General features: G+C 36.9%; 1 protein-coding gene across 1 annotated transcript in view; it reads left to right on the forward strand.

The window, feature by feature from the left end:
- Nucleotides 1-16,398, forward strand: part of ATF6 (activating transcription factor 6) — a 216,134-nt gene that overhangs the window by 13,843 nt on the left and 185,893 nt on the right. The window contains exons 4-7 of the mRNA XM_065885140.1: nucleotides 1,790-1,896; nucleotides 7,884-8,013; nucleotides 8,606-8,809; nucleotides 14,291-14,511. Coding sequence (XP_065741212.1) covers nucleotides 1,790-1,896; nucleotides 7,884-8,013; nucleotides 8,606-8,809; nucleotides 14,291-14,511 — 662 coding nt within the window. The remainder of the gene's footprint in view (nucleotides 1-1,789; nucleotides 1,897-7,883; nucleotides 8,014-8,605; nucleotides 8,810-14,290; nucleotides 14,512-16,398) is intronic.

Below are 16,398 nucleotides of genomic sequence, written 5' to 3' on the forward strand. Positions count from 1 at the left end.
TTTCTTGCCAAAAATAGATATAAAGAATTTCATAGTTATGTGTTAGTCACATAATAAAAATTTTGTTATTCAGAAATATTGATTTTGAATTATATGTAATATTCTGTAAGAGATTAACCTATCTGAGAATTAGACAGAATTTAGGGAATCAAAGGGAAGAAGCTTGGGATTATTAGAACCTAGGAACTTAGTGTAGGGGTCCCGTGTATACACATCTGAGAAGGAGGCCCTACCTGGCTAATGCTAGTATCTTTAAGGGGCCCAATGAGGTGGGTTTTAGGTGTGCTGAAAAAAGCTGGAACCTGGAGCAAACTGTCCCTTCTGGGATGAAGCTGATGGGAGGATGAAGAAATCCCTTCTACCTTTTAGTATCCTTCTAGTATCCCCTATGGACAGGACCTAAAAGGAAGCCAGCTGAGACATGTATTAATAATTTGCATCACAGACTATAGAAGGTAGACTTAGAGCTGAGAGACAATGTGTAAATAACCAGCACATTTCCCCATCTAAATTGCAGTCCTCCCCACTGCTGCATTTCCTTTTCCCTTTCATTTTATGTATTTGTATATCTTGCTCAATTCCTGTCTTCCCTCACAGAATAAGAGCTACACAAAGCCAGTGTTCTGGTTCCTACCATTGTGTAACAAACTACTCTAAAACTTAGTGGCTTAAAACAATAACCATTTTATTAGGCTCCCAGAATTTATTAGGCATTTGGACAGGATGCACCAGGAATTGCTTGTCTCTGCTCCATGGTGTCCAGACCTCATCTGGGAAGATTTGAAGGCTGAGGTAGCTTGACACTGGGGGCTAGAATTACCTTAAGTTTTCTTCACTCACATGTCTGATGCCTGGTCTGGAATGACTTGAAGACTAGGACTGCCAACTTGAGTGTTTACACGTCACCTTTCTATATGGCCTGGCTTCCTCACAGCCTGGTGGTCTCATGGTAGTCAGACTTCAAAGGCTCAAATGTGAGTGTTTCAACACACAAAATAGAAGCTGCATTGCCTAATGTAACACAGCCTTGGGATTCACATAGCATTACTTCCATACTCTGTCAATTGAAGAAGTCATAAGCCCACCTAGATTCAAACAGAGGAGGAAATAGTGGCTACTTCTTGATGGGGAAGTGGCAAAATCACATTGTAGATCATGAGATATGGTAGATATTTTGCACCTAACTTTGGAGAACACAGTCTGCCACAGAGATTCTTCTCTTCCCCATTCCTACCCTGTTATAAATTTGACACCTAGGAACACCTAGGCTATAGTTACTCAGCACATTTTAAAAAATACATAGTTCAAAAGATAGGAACATTTTTGTGTTTTAATTGTATTGTCAAAAATGCTTTCCACAGTAATTCTTTCCTGTTTCTTATGTTTTAAAATTATTTTGGGGGGAGTCTATAATTTTGCATATTGCATAATATTCAAAAGGTACAAAAAGTCTGTAGAGTAGAAAAGTGTCTCTTTTGGCTCTTGTCCCTCAGCCACCAAGTTCTGCTTCCCAGAGACAACCACTGTTATCAATTTCTTATGTTCATCCTTCAAGAGAGTTAATGCAGATGCTAGTAGTACAATAGTATACACATGTATAATTTATTACACAAATGGAAGCATACTAGATTTACTATTTTCTGCTCTTGAATTTTCACTTGATGATATATTTTGGTGACCTTAGCTTCTATATCATTGAATTTTAAAAGCAGATTTTACCTTCTTTCTTATTCATTTCATTCTGAGTTTATATTGTTCAGTGGGAAAATTTTTGCCCCTTGTTTTTCAGTTAAAGATATTAAGGCAGAACCTCAGCCACTTTCTCCAGCCTCCTCAAGTTGTTCAGTCTCATCTCCTCAGTCAGTGGACTCTTATTCTTCGACTCAGCATGTTCCTGTAAGTAACCAGTCTTTTACAGTGATTTTGGTTACAGTGGAATCTGGAAAATATGTATGTGTGGGAGGCAGTTAACATTTATTAAGTGCTAATATAAGTCCTATTATCTTATTTAATCCTGAGGAAGCTGAATCTTGAGGAATGGCCTTGAGGGAGCTAGAAAGCTGTTAGTCTCTTTGGTTTTGCCCTCCTTCCCTTATGTTCTTGTCTTCATAATTTCATTGTTTCATTGCACCGTACCAGTACCCAATATTTTTTTTGTTTATTGACTTATTGTCTTTTCTCCCTGCTACGCTCTTTACTCCCCGTTAGAATATACATTCTTTGAGGACATGGAAGACTGTAAGATGGTCTGTTTCTGTAACTCCTTAGCCATGTAACCTAGAATAGTCTCCTTAGTTCAGGAAAGCCTAGTACTACCTTTTGAATGCGCTAATAAGGTTTTTTACAAAAGCACCTTAAAAATGCTTCTGCTCTTCATCTAGACAAAAGCTCTGAGGCCAGGAAAAGGATGTACCAAAGGGCTTAGGTATTTTTTGGAATAGGAAAAGGAAAAAATACAAGAAGAAAAATTCAAATTACTGTTTCAGTGAATTATATCTGCTGGAAATTGAGGTATCTTCATTCTGGCATAATTTCCATATAGTCAGTTACTAAATCCTGATGATTCTATCCACTTAGTATCTCTAAGATTCATCTTCTCCACACACACCAGGCCATCGTCACCTCATCTGGATTAAGGCAATAGAATTTTGACTGGTCTCTCTGCCTCCTAACTCCCCAAACCTTTCTTAGCAGAGGAATCTTCAAAGAGAAATTTTTCAAAATCACAAATTTGATTGTGCCAGTTTTTTGCTTAAAACCTTCCCAACCCTTACAAGGACAAAATTTAAATTGCCAGTGTACTAGGCCTTCCATGTTCTGGCTCCTGTTTACTTTTCCAGGCTTGTTTCTCACCATCCTTCCTGTTCCTACCTTCACACTCCCCTTAGGTTTAACCCTGAGAGCTTCTGTGTGCTCCAGTCATTCAACAACTGTGCCAGGAACTGTGCCAAACACCGTCCGTGGACAAGAGCAGCGAGATCTCTGCTCTTACCATTTTAGGTTTTTGTACGTGCTCTTCCTTCTGCCTGAAATAGCCTCATTTTCTTTCTTCTTTGAAAACTCCTATTCATCCTTAAGTCCCAGTTCAAAAATTACTTTCTCTATGAAGCTTTTCTCTGATTGCCGCTCTTGGCAGTCCTCTGTGGTCCCACAGTTTCTCCAATGATTTAATTTTAAAAACTTAATTTACTTTTGAAGTCAAAAGTATTAATATATAACAAGGTATATTCACAGAAGCCTGAGTTCTGTCCTACTCTTTCCTTTCCATCCTTTCTTACACAAAAGGTAGCATACTACATACCCTGCTCTGCACCTTGCTTATTTAACTTAGAGGTAACTCCAATTTCAGGATATAGAATCGTTCTCATTCCCTTTTATGGCTGCATAGTGTCCCACTGTGTGACTATATTATACTTTATTCAGTGATTTCCTTATTGATGAACATTTGTGTTGTTTTTGGTCTTTTCTGGACTCAAACAATGCTGTAATAAATAATTATGTACATAAGTCACTTCATATTTTTGCCAGGATATCTTGGCAAAGATATCCGGTTATACTCCTAAAGAGAGATTGCTGAGATCGGGGTGAATACTTTTTTAATGTCACTGTTTATTGCCAGATTTCCCTCCACAGGTTGTACGGTTGTGTATTCTGACCAGCAGTATGTAAGAGGGCCAATTTTCCCTTCATCATTACACAGCATGTTTTGTTTTCTGTTTCTTTTATTATAAGTGTGGTTAAACATCTTTTTGTATATTTCATATGTCTAAGGCCTATTTGCATTTCTTTTTATGAACAGTTCAAATTTTTGTCCACTTTTCTATTGGATTGTATTGGTCTTTTTCTCTTCAATTTTTAAAGTGTTTTATTACATATTAGGATTATTAGTGTTTAGTTTGTGAAATAAGTTACAAGTGTTTTTCTCCAATTTGTCATTTGTCTTTAAGCTTTATTTTTGGTGTTCATTTTCTCCATAGCTGAATTATCAATCTTTTATTGCTTTTTGTTGTTGTTACTCAAAGGAGGGTTTTCACCACTCATAGGTTATAATATTTTTATTCTTGTTTTCTTGCTTATATTAACTTTTTGTTTTGAAAAACCTTAAACTTATAGAAATATTACAAGTACATTACAAAGAACTTTTTTTTTTCCTCAACCATTTGAGAGTAAGTTGCCAACTTGATGCCTTGTCACCCCCAAATACTTCAGTGTCTACTTCCTACAAGCAAGGATATGTCTTCTAGCCACAATAAAACCATTAAAATCAGGAAATAAATGTTTATACCATACGATCATCTAATCTTCAATTCCCATTTAGATTGCACCAGTTGTCCCAAAGATGTCCTTTAGTGAGCGGAAGGATCTAGTTTAGAATCACGCATTACATTTGATTGTCTTGTCTCTTTAATCTCCTTCAGTTGAAACAGTTCATTCTTCCTTGACATTCATGACCTTGTCACTTTTGGAGATTAAAGACTAATTATTTTGTAGAATGTCCCTCAGTTGGGTTTGTCTGATGTTTCTTCAGGATGAGATTCAGGTTTTGTATTTGTGGCAGGAATATCACAGAAGTGATGCTGTGTCTGTCTCATTTACTTTTGATGTGATGGCACACAATTTTCATTTGTCCTGTTACTGATGAGGTTCACTTTGTTCATTTGATTAAGGTGGTGTCTGCCAGGCTATTCCACTGTGAAGTTGCTTTTTCTTCCTTTGCCCAAAATAAGTATTTTATGAGGAGGTACTTTAAAACTATGTAAAAATAACCTGTTTCTCATCAGACTTTAAATTTATTCATTTATTTGTTTATATCAGTATGGACTCATGGTTTCCTAGTTTATTCAACAGATTATAACCCATTACTATAATTATTTATTCTGATTCTTATGTTATCCTGGATTTGGCCAGTGCAGGTCCCTTCACACCGACTCCTGTGTTCTGGGCGTTGACACCTGCATCAAGCTGACCCAATATGAGCAGGGTAATCTGCTCTGACTCCCTGTGCTGGGCTGCCTGCCCCTACCTCCTCTCCTTAGGCTCCGATACTCCACCAGCCTGCCTCTCTGCATGGATGCTGGTCTTGCACTGCTCCATCTAGTGGCCTTAGGATCAAATTATTCAGGAAGTAATAGTTTCTAAGTGACTGTTAATACATATTTTTCATAAGGTTTTATTTTAAATATTTAGATCTCTGATCCATTTGGAGTTATCTTGGTTTATGATGTGAAATATGAATCCAAGTTTTTTGTTTTCCCAAATGACTATCAGAAGGATTGTTCCAGTACCATTTATTAAATCAATTAGTTTTTTAAAAAATGAATTTTATTTATTTTTGGCTGTGTTGAGTCTTAGGTCCTGCGCACAGGCTTTCTCTAGTTGTGGCGAGCAGGGGCTACTCTTTGTTGCGGTGTGCAGGCTTCTCATTGCGGTGGCTTCTCTTGCTGCGGAGCATGGGCTCTAGGCGCACGGTCTTCAGTAGTTGTGGCATGCAAGCTCAGTAGTTGCGGCTTATGGGCTCTAGCGCAGGCTCAGTAGCAGTGGCATATGGGCTTAGTTGCTCCGTAGCATGTGGGATCTTCCCGGATCAGGGCTTGAACCCGTGTCCCTGGCATTGGCAGGTGGATTCTTTTTTTTTTTTTTTTTTTTTTTTTTTGCGGTACGCGGGTCTCTCCGTGTTGTGGCCTCTCCCGTTGCGGAGCACAGGCTCCAGACGCGCAGGCTCAGCAGCCATGGCTCACGGGCCCAGCCACTCCGTGGCATGTGGGATCTTCCTGGACCGGGGCACAAACCCGTGTCCCCTGCGTCGGCAGGCGGACTCTCAACCACTGAGCCACCATGGAAGCCCTCTAAGTGATTATTAATACAATATTTTCATAGTGAAAATTTTGTTAGTTGGTTCTTAAATGTGTTCCAAGTAGACAGCATATCACCTTGAAAACAAAGGCACTTCTGTTTCTTCTATTTTAGTATTTATTCCTTTTATTTCATTTTCTAGTATAATTATGTCTGCTAGAATTACAGAAAAAGCAATTATTTCTTTCTTGTCCTGACTTTAATGGCAAAGCATTTAGTATTTTACCATTAAGTATGACTTTGGCTATACAATTATGCATAGCTTTTTTTTTTAATGTTAAGAAAATGTCCCTCCAGTCCTTATTTTTTAGGACTTTTATGAGGAATCTTTGCTGAATTTTATCAGATGCCTTGTAAGCATCTAAGGCTATGAAGATAATCATTTCCTCCTGTGTTATCTCATAGTCTTTGTTTTTTTCCAAATATATTATTTTTATAATATACTCTGTAAGGTTCATACAGCCCCGCTTATGGCTACCTGCTGAATAGGTGTTGAGGATAAATGAATGAAACAATTCTCATTCTCACCAGCATTACTGAGAATGACCATTTCTTCCACATGCTCTTTCAGGTCATTTTAACTTTTTCTTATCTGATGATTTAAAAAAAAAAAGATTTTCTTTTAAATTTGCCTTTGGATACTATTTGCATTTCCTTTTCAATGAAATGGTGGTTTCTTTCCTTTATCCATTTTTGGCAAATATTTTCTCCCCATATGTATCTCTTAACTTTGTTTATGTTCTGTTTTTTTCTTATAAAATATTTTAATTATTATTTGTTCAAATCTGTTTCTTCTTCCTTTATGGCTTCTGGCTTTTTTGAGGTAAGGGAGCCTACATCATGCTGAGAGTAAACAAGTATTCTCTTAATTCTTCTTTCAGTAATCTTATAGATTCTTTTGAAGATGGTATGATGTATGTATTTACGTACTTGTGCCCATTTCATTATTATACATAACATCTTTTTCTCTTGGAATTGAAATGCTACTTTTATCCTATGTTAAGCTTCTTTATTCTAACAAAATGAGACAGATCCACTGAATATTAAAAGACTTTTAGAAAATATTAATATTTATATATCTGTATTTTTAAAAAATATTTATTATTATTTTAAAAAATATTTTTGTATATTGCATCGGGTCTTAGTTGTGGCACACAGGGTCTTCATTGAGGCATGCGGGATCTTTCATTGTAGCGCGAGGGCTCTTTGTTGCCGCGCGCGGGCTTCTTTCTAGTTGTGGCGCGCAGGGTCCAGGGTGTGTGGGCTCTGTAGTTGTGGCACCCAGGTTCCAGAGCGTGTGGGCTCTAGTTTGCAGCACACAGGCTCACTAGTTGAGGCGTGTGAGCTTAGTAGTTGTGGCGCGTGGGCTTAGTTGCCCTGCAGCGTGTGGGATCTTAGTTCCCTGACCAGGGATCAAACCCATGTCCCCTGCTTTGTAAGGCGGATTCTTTACCACTGGACCACCAGGGAAGTCCCTCTGTATTATTAGTTTACCCATTAAATAAAATAAAATAGCCCTGCTCCTTTCAGTGTTTTTCTTTCAAAACATTCGGGACAAAGGCAGTGTTAAGAAATAGAAAAGGTTACAAATAGTGAGAATTATTTGCTTTTGAGATTCCTGTAAGACAGAATAAGAGATGGTGGGGGAAAGATATTAGCATTTTAACTGTAACTCTATAATGATGCTAAATGTTTGTATGACTAGGAACAAGTAAAATATAAAGTTTGTGGGAGAAAATGTAGAAGCAGATCAGATCGGTGATTCATATCTTTCATATAAGAGGATGAAATAGACATACTTCATTTTTGTTATTTTTCCTTTAGTATAGATGGATAATGTTGATTTATCCATCATCTCTTAGTACTTCATATATAGATATAGCTCTAATATATCTAATATATACCTTTGCCTTGAAGTTGTCTTGAAGTGTTTCTGTTTATATATAGATCTTGCCTCTCTTTCAAAGCAATTTTCTGCTCAAGGATAGTATTCTTCTGCATGAATTTGTTTGTGTTTTATTTTGCTACAGGAGGAGTTGGATTTGTCTTCTACTTCCCAGATGTCTCCCTTTTCCTTATATGGTGAAAGCTTTAATAGTCCCTCCTCAGCAGAGCCAGTGAAGGAAGACAAGCCCATCATTAGTCCTAAGAGCAAAACTGGTATTACTCCATCTCCTAACTTCTGTTATCTCTATTTTAGACTGAGCTTAGGCTCCATTTCTTAAAAGAAAATGTTGGATTAAGTGTATGTTTATTAAGCTGGCTTGCTGTTTTTAAATTAGTGGACCTGTTTTGTTTGTTGTGGATGATTAATGTGGAGAGGAAAGGGAAGAAATAATCTTCTCTGGTTGTTTTTGTCTTTATAGGTGAATGATACTTTAAATAGATTTAGGGCCCCACCATCTTCAGGAGAAATTTTAAAGTTTCAGTTAAAGATATTGAACGTGAGGGCCATTTGGCTGTGACGTTTGTTAACCGTATTCACCTCGATGCTTTATTCAGGGGTTTTAGCTATTCTTCTTTACTGGTTCACGTGTCCCTTTGGCAAAGCTGCAGCTTGGTCAAAAAGGAAGACCTCAGATTGAGGACTTTTCTTCAGTCCATTAAGATATAGAGTGGCTATGCTTAAACTTCAGTAAGGGTAGTCAGAGGTCAAGAAAATGTTTAGGGAAAGGTGTATAATAGAATCTGCTTTCTAGGATTTGCTTAATTGCCCTTAAACTGATTTGTGGTTTGTTTGGTTTTTCTCCAGAAAATGGACTGACTCCAAAGAAAAAAATTCAGATGAGTTCAAAACCTTCAATTCAGCCCAAGCCTTTATTACTTCCAGCAGCACCCAAGACTCAAACAAACCCCAGCGTTCCAGCAAAAACCATCATTATTCAAACACTGCCAACACTTATGCCATTGGCGAAGCAGCAGCCAATTATCAGTATACATCCTGCACCCACTAAAGGTACCTGAATGGAATTTGAGGCTGTGTATGTTTAATTGGAGGGCCCTGAGGCTTGTGTCATGTGACTTGTTTTAATTCAGTGTATAATTTCTGAGCACATGCTGTGTGTCAAGAATTGTCCTTGGTTCTGAGGATGTTGTAGAGATGTGGTTCCTATCCTAACAAGGGAGATAGCTATCAAGATTATTTACATCTGATAGTTCTTTTTTCTCACAGTTTTAATTATGAAAGCACCTGTCTCTCAGGCTTGTGGTTTTATATAACCACTTGTAACGAAGAAGAAAATCTGGGAAACTTTTTTGGTGCCATTTTATTCTGAGATTTTTGTGTCCATGAACTTTTTTGTTTTTAAGGAGAAGTCAGTATTTAAAATAATATGGTCCATTTCAGGTCTCATAGGTGTGTTTTGGCAGTAGAGTCAGATAATCTCTGAGGAGGCAGCGCTGTTTAGTAACATGATCTTGTATGGGGCATTAAGAAGAAACCTGAAACTGTCTTCAAGTAGCTAAGAATGTGTGTTTCCATATTTTGTCCACTAGATGGCCTCCCATAGTTGATTCTGCAAGAAGCTGAGGTCTATAGTGAAAGTTCAAGTTTGAGGATTTGGTACTATTCAGATATAGGAATCATTTGCACATAGAGATCTCTTGGGAAGATTATTCATCATTGTACTTATACTGATATGTGTACACATGACTAAATGGAAACTTGCACAGCGTTCTTTCCCTGGATTTAGCTTGTTGGCACCAAGTAGGACTGGGGTCAATGGGGAATGGGTTGTAAATAAATACCCAGTGTTACACTTACGGCTGTATTTCCAGCTATGGATTGTTAGCTCATTTCTTTGGAGCATGGTTTTAATGAGGGCAACGTCATAAATTTGATTTCCAGGTACTCTTGTTATCTTTGTTCTGTTCCATGGTCATAGACAATATGACATTGATAAAAAGAACTAGGTGAGAGACTGGATGGATCTGTGAAAATCCACCAATCCCTACCAAAAAAACTCCAACCAAACAAACCTGAAATACCTGCCCTCTTAGGACAGGGTGAAAACTACTGCCTTTTTCCTGTGAAAAATAGCAGTCCTGTAGAATGGGTATTCTTGTGGCCTGTGAATGGATGTTAAGTGTTCATAAACCCCTTGAAATAAAATGCAAGATTTAGTGTATGTTATTTGTGGATTTTTCTAGGGATAGTCTCCAAAACTTTCATCAGGATCTCAAAAGGGTCTGTGTTTTCCCAAAGGCTGAGAATCTAAACTTGTGAAGAACTTCATTATAGTTCCCATAAGCTGTTAAAACACATGTATAAAAAGTAAAAGTTTGATATTAACATGACCAGTATGTAAAGCAAGGGGTATTCGTAAGAATTTGCTCTTAGCAGACCATTGGCTATGTTTGAATGATAGAAGTTCCTACCTATAGCAAGAAGAGAAACTTCTCTGAGCAGTTTATCAGTTTTAGAAACCTGAATCATACATTATTCAGAACTTCAGTGCTTTCCCATTATCTGAAGACAGTTTTATTTTGGGGGAGCATATGCTAATATAGGGCACTTGTCTGTTTTTATAGTACAGTCTGGAGAGGTATATTGTAATAACATATAGATTTAAATGTATATCTTCCATTTATTTGAAAATGGGGAGGGAAGAAGAGAAATATAGGAAAGGCATTTTACAGTTAATTGATATAAGTATCAGAAGTAAATATTTTGCCATTAAAAAAGAAGTAATTCTTACAGGATTAAGTTCAAATTCTCTGGCTTGGAATGTAAAACCCTTCATGGTTTGGCTCCAGTTTAGTTTTCTAACTTTACCTTATAATAACTCTCCTTTCTATAAATCTTTTAGTTCAACTTATCTGGCCATTGTCCCTTAAATTTTCTTTTTTTTCCTCGTTTCTTGACATGCCATTCTATCTGCCTGAAACAGCTTCTGCCTACTTCTACGTCTAAGTCCTATACATCCATTAAGACTTGCACGAGTAGTGCAGGTGAGAGATGATGAAAGCCTGGAATATCAATGAGAATGAAGAGCCAGGATAGACAGTAGAGATGTTAAAAAGTGTAGAATCACAGGGCTTGGTAATTAGGTGATGTGAAAGGGGGATGGAGGATAGAGAGGAAGGTATCCTGTCTTGGACTTTTTGGGTAGATAGTGGTAACAAATCATTGAAATGGAGGATAGAGGTAAAATAACTTGTTCTAGGTCATTCTACTAGTGAGCAGTAGAGTCAGAACTTGAGCCCAGGTGGTCTGGCTCAGTCTGTGTAATTAATCACTCTAGTATATTGCCTCTAAAAGAATGCAGAGATGTGGTATTTGATCTCAAGAATTCTATCTAATTGGGGAGTTAACAAATTTATATCAACAGTTAAATAACAGTAACTGTGAGAACTAATGAATTGATAATACATGCAATACCCTTATAGAAGCTATTATTATACATAAAAGGAGGTTAATAGTAATTAATAATAATAAAAATAATTAATACTAGCTAACATTTAAGCTCTTATTACGTGCCAGACACTGTTCTAAGTGCTTAAGTGCATTATCTTATTGAATCCTTACATCAACTCTGTGAGGATAGGTACTATTATTATCATCTCCATTTTATAGATGAGAAAATTAATACACAGAGAAATTTACTGTCACACAGCCATACTATTTTAGACAAAGCAGGCATTCAATAACTGTTTGATATAAAGTTTGAAGTCTTTGAAGGTAACTGAAAAGGAAGAAACTGACTGTCACTATCAGTGAGTCATACATAGTCAAAAGTATCCAGCATTGAAACCAGCCGTGGTCCATTAAGGGGGATTTGTGTGTAATGCCAAAGAGGGTTTTGAGCATGCTGAAATGGATAAACAGCCTTTTGGTATGTCCTTTTTAACTGCTTCCACACTAGGAACAGTAGTAATTATGTTCAGCTGCTAACTATTTAAGACCCGAAACAGTCCTTTGCGCTGCATTTTGTGAGCTGGTGGGCATCTAGCATGTCAGGTTTAGCAAGTCACCTTGAACACATTGTCATGAAAATTTAGTTGTTTCTCCACATTTTGTCTTGAACCCAAACATGCCTAGTATATTTATAGGATCTTTGATTTAGGTGCTCAATAATTTGAGGTTAGTTAGGCACTCTGGGATGAAAGGGCCTGATGTGCATTTTGGAAAAAAAAGGAGGCATCAGTGGCCTGGTAGGACTTGGAGCCACATTTGGTACGCAGACCTTGACTTGATATTGCTCCATCTCCCTCGCTCCGTGTTGCAGTTCTTTCAGCAACGAGGTGGTGATAACCAGACACTGGATACTACAGACTTGGATTATTTTTCTCCATTAGTTTTAAGAAATATTACAAAGCTATCTTTATGTGTTAACTGCTAATGCTTTAAATCGGTAACTGGAGCTAGAAGTAGGATCCTTTCCTTGAAATGACTTAATTCTTTATGTTTACCACCTTCTCTGTTCTTTGGAATAATTCCACAATTCATTGAACATTTTTTAGTTTTTTAGGGTCTTTTTATCATAATTTTTAAACTCAAGATATGGAACACTACTTCTGATAATGCTCTTCTCAAAGTATTGGTTTAAGTCAGTGGTTCTCAACCTGTAGACAGTGGGCCCTGAGATACGTGTGGTTGGAGTAGTAGTAACCTTTGGCTTTTGCAGGGCATCTGCAAATCCATATTTTCTGTAGACTGAATAAATAATTTGTTTCATATATCTTTGTACTGATGTACAAAGAAGTTATACTTCTGATTACTCAACTCCAAATTCATTGAAAATCATTACTAAATTCTTAATAGCCTTTTCTCATCACGTATTTTCTCAGTCCACAGAAACTGAAAGGACAGCCATGATCATCTTGGGTGACCATGATATTTTTGCTATTAAAGAAGGGTCTTTATATTCAGGGTGGGAACCCTTGGTTTAAGTTTTACATTCTGATGAGTATGTCTTTTCATAGTACCAGATTGACTGTAATATCTCAATAAGTGTAATTAAAAAACTTAACATTTACTATTTAAATAAATATGCTATTTATTTTACTTATAAATTTTCTTTTTTGGCCGTGCTACATGGCTTATAGGATCTTAGTTCCCTGACCAGGGATTGAACCCGGGCCCTCAGCACTGAAAGCGCAGAGTCCTAACTACTGGACTGCCAGGGAATTCCCTGTTAATTATTTTTATTTGAATATTTGGCATAAGCAAATATATATCTGCTTATGAGCCATTTCCGTATTTTATGTTTTCATTTCATAAAATAAATTATGCCAGGGGAAAATTAGAAGATAAAAATATTTAGTGATCATTTACGCTCAAGTAAACTGTATATATTACAAACCTGTGAGATTATTTTTAGGTCTTTCTTACTAATTTACCTGGGATAAAATGCTATGAATTAAATTCTAGTTTTTGTATGCTTTCTGAGGCCTTCTGAAACATAAAGACTTTGATTTTATACAAGTGATTTTTTTTTTTAAGCTAAGACAGATGTTCTTAACAAACAGGTGTTCTGAAGCGTCATTTTGATTTTTAGTTTTCCTTGATCCTTTGAAATACTGAGCTGAGTTTTACATGGATCATGTTACACTGTCTGAAAGTATAGTATGTTTTTTTTCCCTTAAAGAAGAGTATAAATATACTATATGAAATTTTAGTTGCCAGTTACTTTAGTACCTTTATCTTGCTAAATGGGCTCAAGCAGCTGTGGATGTTAGGCGAGGCTTTCAACACCTTATAAAATTGGCCAGATCTGAAAGCAAATACTCAGCAGGCAAGTAAAAATTTTCACAGACCAGTGTTATGAGTTGTATGAGCCTTCTTTAGGTTAATGATACTAATTTTCCTCAGATTAGTGTAATTTTAAAATAAGGTTAAATGTAAAGATTAAGAAAAGATTTGTAGACCATTTTGGTGGGTAGGGGAGTCAATATTATCTGCAGACTATTTTAAATTACAGGTTTATGTTTCCCGTGTTAGCTAAGTGGTTTTAACATTTTTGATATTTGTAGCCTCGGGTTCTTCCAGGTATTGAGTTACTGAATCTCTGTCATATATTTTTGGTGTTATGTGTATTTCTAAATCCCATTAATTTAAAATATATGATTCTATGTTCAGAATAGAAGGTTTGATATTTGTAATATGATAAATACTTTTAGCACTAATAAATTTCAGAGGTTAATACTTAGAGAAACCTATGTATAACTTAGCAAATTTGATGTGTGTTAGCTGAAAAAAAGTGTGGAAATACGTTAATGATAACTTCAAAGAGAATGAATTTAGTCGGTTTCATTAAAAACACAACAAAAGTCAGTATGAATGTGTGCTGCTATTGATGTGTTTTAATTGGTGGTTTCACATCCCTCCGTTTGGTCTTACCTATTATATCTGCAGAAGAGACCCAAATGTTGAATAGCTTCTCCTGCCACAGTAGTTATGCACCCTCTGATTCCTTTTCTTTTTTCTCTACTGCAGGTCAGACGGTGGTGCTCTCTCAGCCTACCATGGTACAACTCCAGGCACCTGGAGTTCTGTCCCCTCCTCAACCAGTCCTTGCTGTCGCTGGGGCAACCACACAGCTACCTAATCACGTGGTGAACGTGGTACCAGCCCCAGTGGCAAATAGCCCGGTGAATGGAAAACTTTCTGTGACTAAACCTGTCCTACAAAGTACCATGAGAAGTGTGGGTTCAGATGTAAGTTTTGAAGCTTAGTGCTTTTTTAATGCCTGATTTAAAAAATGAAAACAAAAAAAAGAACGAAACACTTCTATGTTTTTTAAAGTTTGTTATATTGTGTCAAATGTGCTGAAATTGCAGATCCAGTCTTTGGTGGAAAATTAGGGTAAGGCTTCTTATGTTAGAATCTAAGTGAAAAGGTTTAAAAAAAGTCTGAAGTGGTTTGACGAAAAGAGAAGTATGCATACCTCCCTCTTCTTTAATTCCTTCTTTTGAACCTTTTCATCACGTTCCTCCAGACTGTCACCCCCAACTCAATCATACACTAGTATTTTACAGGATTCTTTCATGTTTCCTGATTGAAATGTTTTTGGCAACTCCCCAGATAAGAGTCTGTAGACTGCTTTTTAGTCAGGGTTTATATTTATCTTCTCTCTTGACTTATTGAAGGGTTTTCATCACTGCTTAACGACAACTTGCTATTCTTAGGAATTCTGTTTCTTAATGATTATTTAGTTTTTCCCCATCTTTGCAGAACTTCAAAATTTCTGTTGTAGGGACTTCTTGTAATTTATGAATCACAGAAAGTTTCCTAAGATCTGTCACAATCTAGAACTGGTTATAGTACTTGCCAGCTAACTCTTGCTTTCTTTAAAAGTGATACAAAATACCTCATGTTATGTATTAAATAGTAGTTGAACGTTATGGTCCTAAAGTTCAATGAAAGTTAAATAATCAGTCTAAAAGTGGGTTCTCTAAAATTGTGGTTGTTAATATTGCTACTCCACCTTTTCTTTAGGTATTGCAAAGTACTTTTAAAATCCTGTGAGTTATGTAAGGTTGTTCATCATACTACTGACTCATCTGTCTACCAGAATTATTAACTAGCACGTCATTAGCCCATTTAGTTGTGAAACTGCTCTACTGTTGCATAAACACAACCAAGTAATCTCCATCAGAAATATTGTAAGGACCCATAACAAAAGAATATTATCTACTGGAAGTAGAACATCGAAGTTCTATAGTAATTCCCACAGTTTACATAGGTATTGAAAACAGTGTGTGCCAAAACATGAAGGAGGAACATTAGTGTCACATGAGAACAGACATGGATAGTACAGGATTAAGCTTGACTATTATGTTAGTTTATTTTGAGGACTAAAAAAGGTAAGCGCAGTGCTTATGGCATAATAGGCACTAATGCATAGTGTGTGTTTCAGTTGAAGGTGAAATGATATGAAGCTGGGATTTGCTTTAAAATACTCTATGGGGAGATGATGAGCGCAGGATAGAGGAAACATGATTGGCAAAATGTTGGTAATTATTTAAGTTGGCTATGTAATCTTTCTTTCCTTTTGGTGTTTGGTAAATTTTCTACAATAAGTATATGAAAAACAATAACAAAGATCTAAAAATACTTCATGATATTTTCAATTAAAAAGTACAACCAATAAAAAAAAGAGTATGTTTTTCACAGGAGACTGAGGAAGTTAAGAATGATGAAAGAGGATTTTTTTTAAAAAAATTCATTTATTGTATTTATTTATTTTTGGCTGAGTTGGTTTTTTTTTTTTTTTTTTTTTTTTTTGCGATACATGGGCCTCTCACTGTTGCAGCCTATTGTGGAGCACAGGCTCCGGATGCGCAGGCTCAGCGGCCATGGCTCACGGGCCCAGCCGCTCCGCGGCATGTGGGATCTTCCCGGACCGGGGCACGAACCCATGTCCCCTGTGTCGGCAGATGGACTCTCAACCACTGCGCCACCAGGGAAGCCCTGAGTTGGGTTTTAGTTGCTGCGTGTGGGCTTTCTCTAGTTGCGGTGAGCGGGGTCTACTCTTCGTTGCGGTCGTGCAGGCTTCTCATTGCAGTGGCTTCTCTTGTTGTGGAGCACGGGCTCTAGGCACA

This window comes from Phocoena phocoena, chromosome 1 (assembly GCF_963924675.1).
Source record: "Phocoena phocoena chromosome 1, mPhoPho1.1, whole genome shotgun sequence".
NCBI lineage: Eukaryota > Metazoa > Chordata > Mammalia > Artiodactyla > Phocoenidae > Phocoena > Phocoena phocoena.